Raw genomic sequence first — 15,466 nt, 5'->3', positions numbered from 1 at the left:
GAGACTTGCAAGGCGAGAGCTTACACTAAAAAGGCCACAACAAACACAGCTACACATTCTGCCCCACTTTAGCTCAACTTGATGGACACAAACATGGATCCTGCTTAGAAAAGAAACTCCTGAGGAAAGAAAGGGATGAAGACTGTACCAAGGCCACTGTTGTCAGAACTTCCATTGTATTTCCACCGCCATGAGGGGCACTCACAGACAAGCACCTCGCTCTCTCGCTGTCTCACTCAGCTCCGACTGAGCCTGGGAAGAACTTCCTAGCAGATGAGTCTGCAAAGCCAGCAGGCTCCTGGCGGTCAGCCCTGATCACTGGGAGGGCTGGGGTGTCAGTGAGACGCCTCGACTCTGTCTCTAGTACACGCCAGTGTCTGTCTAAGCCATTATCTTTAGCTCAGTCCTTGACATTTACAAATGGAATTATGATTGCGATTTTTTCCCTTCCCTTTTAAAATACAAGTAGCACCAGGTTTCACTCTAATGTGAATTTCCCCACACCCTCCCCATGGTCATGAAGGTATTTGGCAATCAGTCCATGCAGCAGGCTATGATGTACAAGGTAGCCCAAGGTGTAAGCCCTCCCACTCGCCCTACTTAAATGTCAACCCTGAGCACACAAATCAAACCATCCAACTCTACAAGTTAGTTATTATCTTCTCCAGCTTCCTGTTAAAAGCCATCCCCTGTACACAGCACAGCCAGAGCCCCAGCGGGCAGCTCATCTGTCCTAGCTCCATAGATGGCAGGCTCCTCATGACTCCTGCTTTCAAAGCACTCACTCATTCTAAAATGGTATGCTATACACAAAACCATCTGCTTTATTCCAGAATACATCATCGTCATGAGAATAAAAAGCTTTGTATGCACACACTGCCAATACATTTAAAAGGCCCAAATGTTAACAAGTAGAATAGACAAATTCAGACAGAAGATCATAAATTACTTTGGCCGGCAAAAAAAAAATCTGGCTCAACATTTTGCTTGCAGATTTTCTACACATAGTGTGTGTGTGTGTGTGTGTGTGTGTGTGTGTGTGTGTGTGTGTAGTATATTTGTGTGAAAAGGGCTTTTTCAAAAGGAATGAAGTGCGGCCCAGCCCACTTCCCACAATTATGTTGGGACTACAATGTTCTTTGCTAACAAAACAAGAAGGGCAAGGTCTGCATTCCCACCAACTCGATGCAGAGCCCCGAGCGCTTCCTGCAGAGTGAAGCCGGCACCAAGAATCCTGTCAACATCTGCGGCAGGAAAGATGAACGGTGGAAGAACGGAGGGGGTGGACAAGGACTGTGTGGGAGTTTGGTCCAATCCACTAAGGGGCAACCCAGCTCCAGGGCAGACACTGCTGGTCTCCGGTCTGTCTGGGCCTGGATTATGCACATGCTCAGAAGGCTGACTGTGGACACCCTCACCTGCTGCAAGTTCAGGTGCTATTTCTGTTTCTACCCCTGAGGTGCAGGGCAACTGCTCAGACAGTTTAGCTGAGGTTATGGCGACAGAACAGCTCTTCCTGGCTGACTCTGTTGATCTGCGGACACCTTCTCGGCCAGGTGACAAGCCATCACCCAGACCTTCAAAGCTAGTGGATGCTTCATCTTCTACCGCAGCACAAGGGGCAGTTCCTACGATTTCTGGCTTTCCTGATTCAGAGGTGGCCTGTTGACAGGAGCCTTGTGAGTACTGGTCACTAGGGGTCAAATGCACACTTTGGACCCTTCTTCCTGTAAGGTCTGAAACACTTGGTTGGCTCTCAGCTCCTATCTCTGACTGACAGGTAATATCCTCAGGTGAATCTTCTGAAGCTGGCTTACAGCTAATGACCAAAAGCTCATGGAGTTCTTTCAAGGCCACTGTGACAGATGAACAAAATTCTTCTGCTGATTCCACAGAGGGCTGACCATGGCCACTTAGAAGGGAAGAGGAACTGTCATCTTTGTTATCCACTGTAGACATTTCAACATTATCTTCTGGGATCTGCAATTCCCGAGTCAAGATGGAATGTTCCACAGGTTCACAGGAGGGGTTAGACTGTAATGTCTCCACTTCCATAGTGGGATTATCTGAAGCGAGATGTCCTACACTAGGGCTCTTGATGACGGCATCCTGCCTGCCTGTTGAGCTGCACATAGCAACCCGAGACTGCTCAGCTGTATCTACTTCCATCAGGGCTTCTGAGCATGAGCAGCCACAGAGTCCTGGAGCTGGAAGACCCTTCTCTGCACTGGCAAGATGAGCGTTTCTCTGTAGCTCACCTTTCGTCAGAGCCTCCAAACTGACAACTTCTTCCTGAAGCTCAAGGTCTTCTGTGTCACAAAGACACTCCTGGTGCCGTGGAGCACTCTGCAGTCCAGCCTCACGCTGCACACTCTCGGTTTCTCTGTGCTGCTGAAGGCCGTTCACGTGACTTGGGGTCTGATTTTCTGGATACAAACTCTTTTCCTCCACAAATATCTGTGGCTCATGCATCCCTGTAGTTGTGAGAGTTAAACTAGCATCCTGTCTTGTGTGGAGATACACTCTGAGGCCCTGGGTTCTTTTCTCAACAGATTTCTCCAGATTACCTGCAACAACTGCTTCTTTTGATGACGTATGCAAAGGCATGGCTAGACTCTGCTCTGCTGAGGAAGCAAGGTCAGGAGGAGCCTGCAGAGGAGGAGGGTCTGTTTTCTTAGAGTGTGTCTGGAATTCAGCTGAAGCCTTCGTAGCCTCCATAGCTAGAGATTCAATGCTATTGGGGTCACCGGGCTTGATGGCGCAGACGGAAGCAGAAACAGAGCGAGGGAGACTCGTTGGGCTACCAACCTCAGGACTCTGCCCTGAAGGAGCAGGATGGTCAAATCCATCTGAAGTCGGCAATGATGACATTCCCAGTGAGGTAGATTCTTTACTGCTTTTCTCTGTAATAAAAAGAAAAGAGAGAAAAAGATTAGCTAGCAGACCACTAACTTATCAGAGTTGAATCCTCAATAGAATAAAAGCAGGCCTTTTAATTTAGGTCTCTCTTGCAAATATGTTAAAAAAAAATACACAAGAATCTTTCTCATTGTGGCAAGGTAACATCTGTCACTGAAGCGGAAATGGGTGTGTGCTTAATAAACATTAAAATTCCATATGTAAAGAAAGCACTATTAACGCGCACTTCACAATGGTTGGGTCAGTGCCTCACACTTAAAAGATACTTATTGATGTATTTATTCACTCCAGAAAGGCTCTCACGGCACAGCCAGAGCTGGCCTTAAAGCTGAGAGGCTCCTGCCCGGCTTCTGGAGTGCTGGGCTGTGGGAGTGAGTGCATCACCACACCAAGCAGTTACTTTATTTCTGGTGATTTTTTGCATCTTCACTGGATGATTCTCATGACAAGGCTTTTTTCCCCTCTTTAAAACAACAACAACAACCACAAACAAACAAACAAAACCCAACAGGTTCTCACTCTGTAGCCTAGGCTGGCCAACTCACTATAGTAAGGCCAGATAAGCCTTTAATTATCAGCAATCCTTGTGCGTCAGCCTCCTAAGCACTGGGGTTACAGCATGGGCCACCACTGTTGGCTCCAGTTCGCTGTTCATGTTTCAAGTGTAAGCACAGGTGTCCAAAAGCAAGCACGCTGGCAACAGAGCAGGGCAACCAAGAGAGGTGGGGTTTACATGCCTGGAGAGCTCTAGAAGACAGACAAGTAAACAGTGGATTTTATTTCTAGCCAAGCTTTTCAAAAACCATGGTAAAACTAAGCACCCAATTCAAAGAACAAAACAAAAAATGAGGCAGACAAAATTTTATTTATCTGTTCAACCACTTGAACTTAGAATTCATACTTGAGGCAACATTTCCTGTACTCTTGACTTCCTGTATGAGGATGATGGCTCCCAGTGTCAGAGCTATGGGTGTGCATTACTGTTCTCAAGTTTCTGTAGTGCTCTGGACCAAACCAACCTCAGCTAATCCAGCTACATCTCTAGCTCTCTAACGAGTTCTGTGCAGCCTGAACTTGTGCGAGTTTCTGGCTTTAGTGAGTGCTGGGATCACCATGCAGGATCACACCCAGCTTCTCAATGCTGCAGCCCTCGTACAGTACCACAGAGCTGAGCAGGCGTGGGCACTGCGCTGACTACGACAGGACGGGAGAGGAAGAGTGTGATCATTCTTTGATAGGCAACAATAACTTACACCCACCCTAATTTGATTGCCCTTCAAAGATGATGCGGAAGCCTGGTCCAACTCCTCTGGCACTATTAAAAACCAGCCTCTAGCCACCAATAATATCTTTAATTAAAAGGCATAGATTGCTATCAAGGCTGGAATATCGGTTCCTGGGTTATTAAATTCAATTCAGATGCTTTGTGCTGAACACTAACATCAGTGTGAGTGCTGGGTTTCCACTGGTGAAGTCACACAGAGTGTAGTTATGATGCAAACGGCACTCTAATTAATTCATCAGACCCCGCTGAGCTGCGTGGGAGGATGCGCCTGCTGGAAGTTGTCAGCTTTTCCTTTTTGTGGTTGAGATGGGAATCCCATGTAGCCTATATTGTTCTTTCTGTTTGTTTTTCAAGAGTTTCTTTGGCTATACTGGAACTCACTTTGTAGACCAGGCTGGCCTTGAACTCAAGAGATCCACTTGCCTGTCTCCCAAATGCTGGGCTCAAAGGCCAGTGGCACCACCTCAAGGTAGTGACTAACTTCTTAAAGAACTACCTTATCTTATAGTTGGTGTTAAACAGGATTATGTTTTGTCTCTGTTTAAAACTACATCCTGTAAATCTAGAAAGTTCTTAGCTTTATCCATCTAATCAATACAGCTGACTCTGAAGTAAGTTCCATTTTGGACTAGTGCTAACATAAAAAAGCATACTGCAAAAGAATATCCAAGCCAGCACCTCAGGGAACATTTATACCTGGGCTCAGTGTCAGGGCCTACGCACCCCACAGAACAGGGGAGGTGAGGGTGCCCTGGTGGACTCTGTACTTAATTAGAGCGGCATGTATGCCATCCTTCTGAAACTGAAATACTAGTACCACAGGGGGCAAAAAAAAAAAAAAAAAAAAAAGGCTAAGGGACATCAACTATTCCTAATGTCCTTAAAATGAGAGTGAGAGAAAGAGTCAGAGAGAGAAAGAGAATGAATATGAATGACATGCTACAAGTCTAATTATAACCAGCCTCCAAACCCTTACTAGAACTCTGTGTCAGATCGTCAGATAAAACCAACAGTATTTATTTTATTTTATTTTATTGGTTTTTTGAGACAGGGTTTCTCTGTAGCCCTGGCTGTCCTGGAACTCACTCTGTAAACCAGGCTGGCCTCGAATTCAGAAATCCGCCTGCCTCTGCCTCCCAAGTGCTGGGATTAAAGGCGTGCGCCACCATGCCCTGCTTCTTCTTCTTTTTTTTTTTTTAAACAATATTTATTTTAAAGACAGTTTCACTCTATATACAGTCCAGCCTCATCTCCCCCCTCTGAAGCACAGGGTGGCAAGGATGCAGGAGAATGCCCTGCCCACCCACTACTATCTATGAGTCTGGGGAAGCTGTTCAGTTCAACTTTCCATTTCTGCTTAATAAAATGAAAATTTTACCATTTGAAGTTTATAAACATTTAGAGTCCAGCTTTTTAAAAGGAAAAAAAAAAGGCTTAAAAAATTCAGTTATCTACAACAAATTGCTGTGACACCAACAATTCTTTTCTTTTTTTCTTCAGTATCTTCAGCTCTCAGAGGTAGAAGGTATACTTTTTACTAATACTTTATCCTGGACTGTTCCCATAACCAGTCAAATCTTAAAGAAGAATTTATGCCTATGTGTGTATATGGCGACATACACATAAATGTACATACAGGCTAGCTGTAACCAGACTGAACAGGGAGGAAGTCTTGAGTTTCCAGAATGACCCCAGACAGAGATTTTTCAGAGCACAGATGACAACAGGATGGAAGGTTTATGTGGCGTCTATAAATACCTGGTCCGGGCCCACTCCAGCTGCAGCACACACACACTACATGCATCATGGCTTCTGACGCTCTGTTTGGATTAGGAAACAGACAAGCAAACGTGGGTTAACAATGCAAAACCACACAGCATGCAGGGCTGTAGTCCTCGATCCTTCCCATCCGTAAAAGCAGGAGTTTCCACAGCGGGGCACCCCAAAGACTTTTTGGTGCTTCAATTCTCTCCAAATATAACCAGCAAGGTTTCTGTACTTGAGAAGCAATTATTCCATAGCTCTGTACAGATATTGGAGGCAAATATGCCACAGGCAAAGTCAATCTGTCAGAGGAGCTGCTCAAAGACCAATCGTTCATTCTGCAGAGTTAGTGGACAAGTACAGGAGCTTCCCACATCTCTCAGCATACATATTGGAGACAAGGTCTTGCTATGGCCTAGAACTCGACATTCTGAGGGTGTGGCTTATAGGCAGGTGCTACCACCCCAAGCTCAAGACTCAGTTATTTCCTTCCTTCCTTGGTTTTCTTTTTCACGACAGGGTTTCTCTGTGCAGCTCTGGCTATCCTGGAACTCACTCTGTAGACCAGGCTGGTCTTGAACTAAGAGATCTGCTCACCTCTATCTCCCAAATGCTGGGATTTAAGGTGTGTGCCACTACCACCCAGCTAAAGACTTGTAAGTTCCATCTGCTGCCTTCTTCACAGTTAGCCTGCCAACAGACCTGTTCTGACAGTGCTACTGACTTTAGACAAATACAAAGGGTGATCAGACCCTAATTAGTCAAAGAAATACTCTTTTGAGAATACTCTCATCTTACGTCCAGAGTTGTGTAATTTTCACGATCCTAAGCAGTCAGTTCTCAAATAGTAAACACTACTGTTGTGGAGTCATCAGACGTTTAAACACTACACGGAGCAGCATAGGTTCCACGGGAAACCTGCCCCGCCCATGTGCTGAGCCTACTTTAGCACCTGCACTTTATTTAAGCCGTGCGACAGGAAGGAAGCTGTTACTGGGTTAGTAACACTGCTGCCATCAGCCATGGCTATGGGGCGGTGGGAGTGGAGGGAGATATCTCAAAATTGTCAGCATCCCTTCTCTACCAAATCACTGTCCATAGGCTAAGGAGTTGAAGGAGCTTACTCAAGCTGACCTTTTGAGAAGATTAAAATGATTGCTGCTAATTCAAAATTCTCCCTCTTTTTAAAAATTATCTTAGTTGCAACCAAAACTGCAGATTACACAAAGTGCAACATGACCAGCTGGTGCAAGGCGCCATCAGCTACTTGGTCACACTCCAGAGTTTCAGGGTGCCACACCTGGGAGTTCTCCAGGAAATGTAACAAAACCTTGCAGTTTGCTATTCAAATATATTATCTTTTTTGCCTTGAGGAGAAAGCTATCCTATGAGTTTGTACTCTAGGACACTTTACCAGAAAGAGCAAAGCGTGAGACTGTCACATTGAGGAATAATCGTGACACAAAACCAGAACTCACTTAAGAGTCACTGTTTGTTCAGTTGATAGAAATGCACCGCAGAGACACTGTCCTGGAACAGACAGGGTGTCTCAGCAAAATGGCGCTGACTTATGTCTCTCAGAAGACTGTGTGCTGTCTTCAGATTTACGTGTTAAGGATCCTGTTCTCAGAGGTCCTCTACCTCAGGAAACACAAATACTGTATTTGATTAAGGCAAAATCACCCTCACCACTGGTTCTTCTCTGTGGGCAGCACTTCCCGTAAACATTTTTACTATGGAGTCACAGTAATAATGCCTTCCTTCAAATCAATGAACAGGCTGAGAAAATGAAGCACATTTCCAGGGAAATATTGCTGGTCTTGAAGTGTGCTTACTGTGGTTTTCTTTCTTTCTTGTTTTTTCGAGACAGGGTTTCTCTGTGTAGCCCTGGCTGTCCTGGAACTCACTCTGTAGACCAGGCTGGCCTCGAACTCAGAAATCCACCTGCCTCTGCCTCCCAAGTGCTGGGATTAAAGGCATGCGCCACCACTGCCCGGCCTGTAGTTTTCTTTATGGACAAAACAGGATGTTTTAGAAGTATCCAAGCAAGTGACAACCTAATCCTGAGCACAGAATTGGGCTCTTCTTCCTCTTGTTCTGTTTTTCAGAAACAAGGTCTCACTGTGTAGCCCCAGGGCCCTGAAATTACTATGTAGACCAGCCTGGCCTCAAGTCACAGAGACTCACTGTGACTCTTGAGTGCTGGTATTAAGATGTGTGCCACCATTCCAGGCTCCTGTTTTCTCTTTTCCCTTTTGGACCAGGTGTGTCTACCCAGTCCACATTAGCCTGGACCTCCATGTTCAGCCTAGGCTGGGTCTGAGCTTGGGACCCTGCTGTCTCGCTCTCAGCTGCTGCTTTGCAGGTATGTGCCACTACCGTTTTTCTTCATCTGTTCAAATATGAGTCCTTCAAAGTTTCTTTTATGATGGTATGTATGTGTGAGCATGCCTGGGTCAGAGGGTGACCGTGGAGTCGGTGCTGTCCACCACTTTCCCACGGACTCTGGTTTCTAAGCTTCTGTGGCACGTGCCTTTACCTTCTGAGCCACGGCAATGCAAAGCCCCACCCACCCTCTCTTCTCCTTTTTGAGACAGCATCTCAAATATTCCAAGCTAGCCTTGCACTCTGATTATTTCTTCCTGAGTCTGTGCTCCTGGGGACTAAGCCCCATGCTTCCTTGTGTGTGTTAACAAGCACTCTACTATCGAGTGGCATTTCCTGTCCAGTGGTGCTGTGAGACAGGAGGAGGAGGAGGTAAGAAGACAGTGAACACACCTACTGCTGCCCAGTGAAGCTGCACGTAAGCTAGAAAGGCCTTTACCTCACTAAGCACACAGCTCTACTCAAACCATCAGTCCAATACCTGCATCCTCGGCTGATTTTTGAATGGCTTCTGCTAATTCTTGGTCTGCAATGTCCTCTGGCCGAATGTCCTCTCGCCCGGTTCCGTACGCCAAACGAGCGCACTCTGGTAACTCCCCCTCAGGAAGGAAGGTGGTCTGTGAGCCCGTGGTGCCAATCACCAGAACATTCTTCTTCAAGTCAATAGAACACTTTAGAGTGAAAAAAATAAATAAAAATAAAAAAAGAACAACAGCAGATAAAGCATCCTACAGAGAAAATGTTCCTGGTTCCTCACTCAACACATAAAGAAACTACTAAAAAAGAGATGGTTTAAAATAAAAACAGACATAACACACTGAAAGCATCAATTTTATACTTCTGGCTTTGGACACTAAGTCTTGCTATGTAGTCCAGGATGGCCACCAACTCACTTAGCAATCCAAGACAGCCTTCACCCTGCCCTCCTCCCACCTGCCTTCCGGTGTGGGCTACTGCAGCTCCCTAGGCCTTTTCTGATTTTAGAGACAGGCTGATTGTGAAGCTGACTCTTGTCTCTTTCAGGTCTGCTGTTGCTGCTGCTGGCTATGAGCCAGCTGCCTGTGAGCGAGCTTCCAAGCAGCTCTGCCTCCAGGATGGCCAGCACTACAGCCCAAGGGCTCTGAGAATCAAGTTGAGATCACCACACTCGCTCGGCCACTGCAGCTAGCAGCACTTCCCCTGTCCAGTTACTCCTAGGCCCTCTTCTGTTTTCTTCTGAGATAGGGTCTAGAGTCCAGACCATCCTTGACCTCCTGATCCATCTCCTGAGGCCCCCAAGTGGTGGGATTACAAGTGGGCTGCATGGCCACTTTACTTCTTATCCCTTCCTGTGTGTTTTACCTCTACTTGAGGTCTGACAGCTGTGTGCGCCTATGATGTATGCATGTATGTCTGTAAAGTTACAAAATACCCACGCATGCTAAATGACAGCAAGATACTGACAAACTAATAATGCAGGCTCCATTTATACAAACACACTCATTCCTTCTAGTTACAATGCTACATCAATAGAATACACACAGCTCTCAAGGCTTTTTGTTTTTAGGGGCCTGAATCCAGCACCTTCCATTTAGCAGGCAGGTAGGTGCTCCTCTGCCTATCACCACAGCAGTGGCATGAAGGCTGACTCGGGGTTTGTCATTACTCAGCAGACACTACCAAATGTTCTGCCACGAGCACGACAGACTTCAGGTTTACATGAGGAACACAAGTATTATCACAAATTAATGTCATGTCAGAAAATTCTCCCTGTGTGAACAAAGCATTTTCATTTTTCAGCCTTGAAACCTCAAGGTTCCTTCTTACTACTGTTTAATCAACATCTAAGAAAATGATGTAGTAAAACAAAAACCAACCAAACAAAAAACAAAGCCAAACCCTCCAGCCCTCCTGGCTTTAAATCAGAATGGTAATTGTACAGCTTGATTGATACAAGTGCTGGGGCCCGAGAGGCTGAGCGGTCAAGCACTCGTGCTCAGCTCTGTACAGGATGTCTCATTCTTTCCTCAGGATCAGGGAACCCTGAGAAAGAGGGGACAAGAGCGGAGGAGCTGGACGGGATGAGGACACCAAGACAACAAGGCCTCTGCATCAGTATGGTCACAGCTCACAGGACCCGAGACAAGCACAGGACCTGCATGGGGCTGCACCAGGCCCTTTGCATGTATTTTATGGCTTCCAGTTTAGTGTTTTTTTTTTTTTTTTTTTTTTTTTAAACGATTCCTGAGTGTGCAAACCAGTGATCTCTGTTCCTTGTGTCTCGTCTGTTTTTCCATTCTTGTTTTATCTTATCATATCATAATCCCTTGGAAGCCTGTTTTTTTTCTAATGAGACACAAAGGTGGATCTAGATGGGAGGGGTAATGGGGAGAGACTGGGAGGAGGAGAGAAAGGGACCCCATAATCAGGATATACATTACGTGAATAAAAAAAAAGTCATTTTCAGTAAAAGAAAGAAAAAGGAGCACTTGTTCTTGCAGAGGGCCTTCTATCTCCAGCACCCACACCTACACGGTGGCTCCTAACCATGTGACCCTAAGGTCCAGGGGAGCCAACTCTCTCTTTTCACCTGGAAGGGCACCGGGAAGCATGTGGTACCCAGACATTCTTACAAACAAAATACACATTAAAAAAAAGATTAAAACAATCAAACTACGAATGTCAAAACAGACACGATTTAACTTATCCCTAGAGGTTTTACAAAGAGATTTGTGCTGTTCGGGTTTTTTTGTTTGTTTTCAAGAAAAAGATTCTCTGTGTAGCCCTGACTGTCCTAAAACTCACTGTGTAGACCAGGCTGCCCTCAAATTCAAAGATCTGTCTGCCTCTCCCTCCCAACTGCTGGATTAAAGATGTGCTCCTCCAGGGCCTGCCTTGTGTTATTTTGAGGCGGGGTCTCACTGTGTGACTCTGGTTGGCCTCAGATGCCCGACACTTCTCTGTTCCAAGTATGCATGCACCACCACACCCAACTGACAGACTCTATTTCAACTCTGAATGACGACAGAATTACCAAGGACATTTCCATGGTTCTTGGTTTGTCAATACTGGTGACAGACTGCCGTGAATCCTAGAGACACAGCAACAGTGCAGTGCTGGGGCATGCTGGTACACACCTGCTAGCCTGGGTGCAAGAGGAGAGGCAGAGGGGGGAGCATCACTGCACGTCCCAGAGACTCCGCTTCACACAGTGAGCTAGCTCCAGGCCAGCGGGGCCACGTAAGAACCACCACCACCACCACAAAACACAAAGCAAAAAAAGCCCAGGCTGGGAGTGCTGAACGTGCGGCCTTACTTGGTAAAGTCTTTCATGTGCAGGCATGAGGACCTAAGTTTGGGTTCTCCCACTGTAGAAGCCTGGTGCAACAGTGCCCATTTATAACCTTAGCACTGGGGAGATAGATCAGGAGGCTCCCTGGAGTTGCTGCCCAGCCAGTGTCACCAAACTGGTGAAGTCTGGGTTCAGTGAGAAGTACTCTCTGAAACAGGTAGGTGGAGACTGAGGCGGCCCCCTGCCGTCAGCCTCTGGCCCCCACGCACGTGTGTCCACATGTAAAAGCTCTTAATTACCTGGTGCCGTTTCAGCATGTCCAGGCCCAGAAGCATGTCCATAGGCTGTTCTTCCAGAATCGAGAAGGAGCACGCCAGAAAATCGCCTTCAATCTGAACCTGAGCTAAAGCGCAGAGAAAAGATATTACTGATGCTGGCTTCACATGCCCAGGGTGAGCTGTGCCTGGGCTTCCAGGACTCAGCCAACCTGGTACGGCGTAACAATTAAGATAGGCTGAAAAGCAAGTGAAGCGGACTGGACAGAGCTACTGTTATGAACACCATCAGGACCCATGCTCAGCAGGTGAAAAGAGCAAACATTATGAGGATTAAGAAAATGAAGTTCAACGTTTATGGATATCACAAATAAAGAATTCAATTCTTTAAAAAAAAAAAAAAAGAAAATGAAGTTAACTCTCTAGTAGTTACCAATTACTTTTTATATACTTATAAAAGGTCTCCCAGGCTGGGGGTGGGGAGTGTGAAATATGTACCCAATATAACACACACTAGACAACCATGTGCTTAGTTTCCAAATGAAGAAATAGAAAACCAAAGAGCGAGGAGGGACAGCTCACTCCCTGGTTAAGGTGGTTAAGAGCATTCGACTGCTCTTCCAGGGGTCGTTAAGTTCAATTCCCAGCAGCCACATGATAGGTTATAGCCATCTATGATCTGATGTCCCCTTCTGATGTACATGAAGACAAGATTCATAAAATAGATGAATAAATTAACCTTAAAAAAAAAAAAAAAAGAAAGGCTGGGCATGGTGGCACATGCCTTTAATCCCAGCACTTGGGAGGCAGAGGCAGGCGGATTTCTGAGTTCGAGGCCAGCCTGGTCTACAAAGTTAGTTCCAGGACAGCCAGGGCTATACAGAAAAATGCTGTCTCAAAAAAAAACAAAAAACAAAAAAAAAAAAAAAAGAAAGAAAGAAAGAAGAGAAGAGAGAGCACTTGCTGCTCTTCAAAGGATCCGAGATCAGTTCTCAGGACCCACGTCAGGCAGTTGACAACTGACTGTAACTCAAGTTAGCCTCTAAGGGCACATGCATACACATGGCATACATTTACAGACATATACGCATAAGTAAAAATAAATCTTTAAAAAAGAAAACCAGTGTTCTTTCCTATATTCCTGTCATCTGTCTATTTTAGTTTCTGCTTTAATCACTTTAGTATTATACATATTTCTAGCAAACATTGCTGTCTATTTTGTTCTTGGCAAACCTCTTTTCTCAAATACAGGCTTTCTCTGTATAGCGCTGGCTGGCTTGGAACTTGCTCTGTAGGCCAGGCTGGCCTCTAACACTTGGATTCCCCTGTCTCCCAAGTGCTGAGATTAAAGGTGTGAGTCACCTGGCCCAGCTCTCAAAGCGAACTTAATTTCATTTAGGTATCATGTAGGTGAGTTCAAGGTCAGCGTGAGTTATATAACAAGGTCCAGGGCTACTAAAAAAAGAAGAAAGAAAAAATTCCTGCCTCAAATAAAGAAAAAACAAAACAGAAGCAAATTTCAATCTTCCCTTTTTTAGACTTGATTATCATTTCCTTTTTCTAATGGTTTTTAAATAAATCTCATGTAGTCCATCCAGGCTGGCTTTGAACTCCACCTGCCGCATGCATAGCTTACAGTGTAAGCGACACCACATCCAGCTGAGGAATTTTGCCTGAGAGCAGTGCAAGTGCTGTTTGCACTTGTGGACACATCTGTGGAGGCTGGAGCTTGATGCCCAGTATCTTTTCCTCTGCTCTCTACTGTAGTCTTTGAGACAGTCTCACAGAACTAGGGACTCACCACTTTAGCTGGACTGGATGGTTTACCAGCTCTAAGATCTTCCGGTCTATTCTCACACTTGCACAGCAAACACTTTGCCAATTCAACCATCTTCCAACCCACATGTGGGCTGTAATCCGGACAATTTACATATATGTACCATGAGGCTGGTCTGACTTCCAATTCCTCTCTCTGTGGATATGCAGTTATCCCAAAACACCTCAAACCTCTCTTGCTCTAAGATTTCCATATGCATTTCCACAGAATGCAGATACCCACTTGGTGATGATAGCTAGAAAAGCAATTAACCGAGACCTGCCTGGGTGCCCAACTTTTAAACATTGGTTGCTCTTTCAGAGCACCCAGATTAGGTCCCAGCACCTAGATGGAGGATCACAACAACCCATAATTCTAATTACAAAGGATCTGATGTCCTCTTCTGAACTACAAAGGCATCAGACACAAGTAGTACCAAAACAAACAAAAAAAAAAAACCACAGGCATATATATAAAATATAACAAATAAATCTTTAAAAAACAAACCCACAAAGTTGAGTTACAAGAAACAAAAGTACCAAGAAGTTCACACACACACATACACACACACACACACACACACACCTACCTCTCTTAAGTAAGTCTGTCACCTTGAGTTGGGTCCCTGGAGTGCATATAACCCATGTGTTGGAAACTACCCTTGTTATCTATGTCTTGCCAGTTCATGCAATAAAGAGTCTGTGAAGTTAATCTTACAGCCTACTTATTGGGATCTAGAATCACTATGGACAAAAACATACTTGTTATATCTCCACAGTATAGAAAGGTCTTTTATTTCTAGAAAATACCCATTCTGAGGATCCACCAATATCTTGCCCCCCTCTCCTTGAGACAGACACACACAGAGACAGACAGACAGACAGACAGACAGACAGACAGACATGACTCAGAATGTGGAAGATAAGCCTAGCACAAGAGAATATTTTGAGTGAATCACACGGGAGTGCGTCAAGGGGCCTGGTGGTGGAGTGTGCTTAGCATGTGCCAAGGCACTGGCTTCCATCATGGAACTGCTATTCCAGACTAAAAAAATCCACCAACACTTGAGTACAAGAAATGAAGAGAACCATACTCAGGCACATGGAAACACCCTGCAGGGAGCGGAGAGGAGCGAGGGCCACATAGCCAAGAACACTAAGCTTCTCCACAGCTATGATGACCACCGGGAGATCAAAATGCAGTGCCTAACACTGTGAGGAAAATGACCTCTGACCAAGTCAAGCTAGAGGGAAAGAATCCACACCCCGAGTCAGCAAGGTGTCTTAACAAGTAAATTGCTTGCCACAAAAGCCTGGCAACCTGAAATCAAGTCCAGGGACTTGTGGAAGGGTGAGCACCAATCCCCGGTGTTGCCCTCTGACCTGCAGAGGAGTACCCGTACCCAAGGACACCCCTGCTTGTTCTCAAGGACATGCCATACGAGTCAGAGGAACTGTGAAAGAACTTTAAACTCACCTCGCTACAAAATCCCTATTCTATAAAGCAGCAAACTGCCCACCTTCACTCACCTAGATGCACCCTTCCGATAATCTTCTGTGTGCCTACTCCTTTGGCAATGCCAGCCCACCGACGATCTACCAGCCTCATTATGTTACACCTTTCTGCACAGGCCTGGCTCATAATAGTCATCTGGGCTCCTGAAGGGAGAGAGAAATATCAGACTGTAAAACATAAGCCACGTAACATCACCCTGCCTAGCTTTTTCTTTGTTTATTTTGTAAAGCCCTTGC

General features: G+C 45.5%; 1 protein-coding gene across 6 annotated transcripts in view; it reads right to left on the bottom strand.

Annotated features, from left to right (window-relative positions):
• Positions 1-799: 799 nt before the first annotated feature.
• Positions 800-15,466, bottom strand: part of LOC110293695 (protein DDI1 homolog 2) — a 38,938-nt gene continuing 24,271 nt past the window's right edge. For 3 of the 6 annotated variants that reach the window (XM_029475706.2, XM_085838738.1, XM_085838739.1), the window contains 4 exons: positions 15,245-15,373; positions 11,924-12,027; positions 8,835-9,024; positions 800-2,903 (listed from right to left, as the gene is read on the bottom strand). In XM_029475706.2, the coding sequence (XP_029331566.1) occupies positions 1,117-2,903; positions 8,835-9,024; positions 11,924-12,027; positions 15,245-15,373 (2,210 nt within the window). In that variant the 3' untranslated portion in view covers positions 800-1,116. Of the gene's footprint in view, positions 2,904-3,464; positions 3,667-5,962; positions 6,025-8,834; positions 9,025-11,923; positions 12,028-15,244; positions 15,374-15,466 lie in introns of those variants that run through there. The other 3 variants (XM_029475708.2, XM_029475707.2, XM_085838740.1) reach the window with 3 other exon arrangements.

Source organism: Mus caroli, unplaced genomic scaffold (genome assembly GCF_978045245.1).
Source record: "Mus caroli unplaced genomic scaffold, Mus_caroli_1 scaffold_6, whole genome shotgun sequence".
NCBI classification, from domain to species: Eukaryota; Metazoa; Chordata; class Mammalia; order Rodentia; family Muridae; genus Mus; species Mus caroli.
The sequence above is the reverse complement of the archived record's forward strand: the minus strand, read 5'-3'. Positions and strand labels throughout refer to the sequence as shown.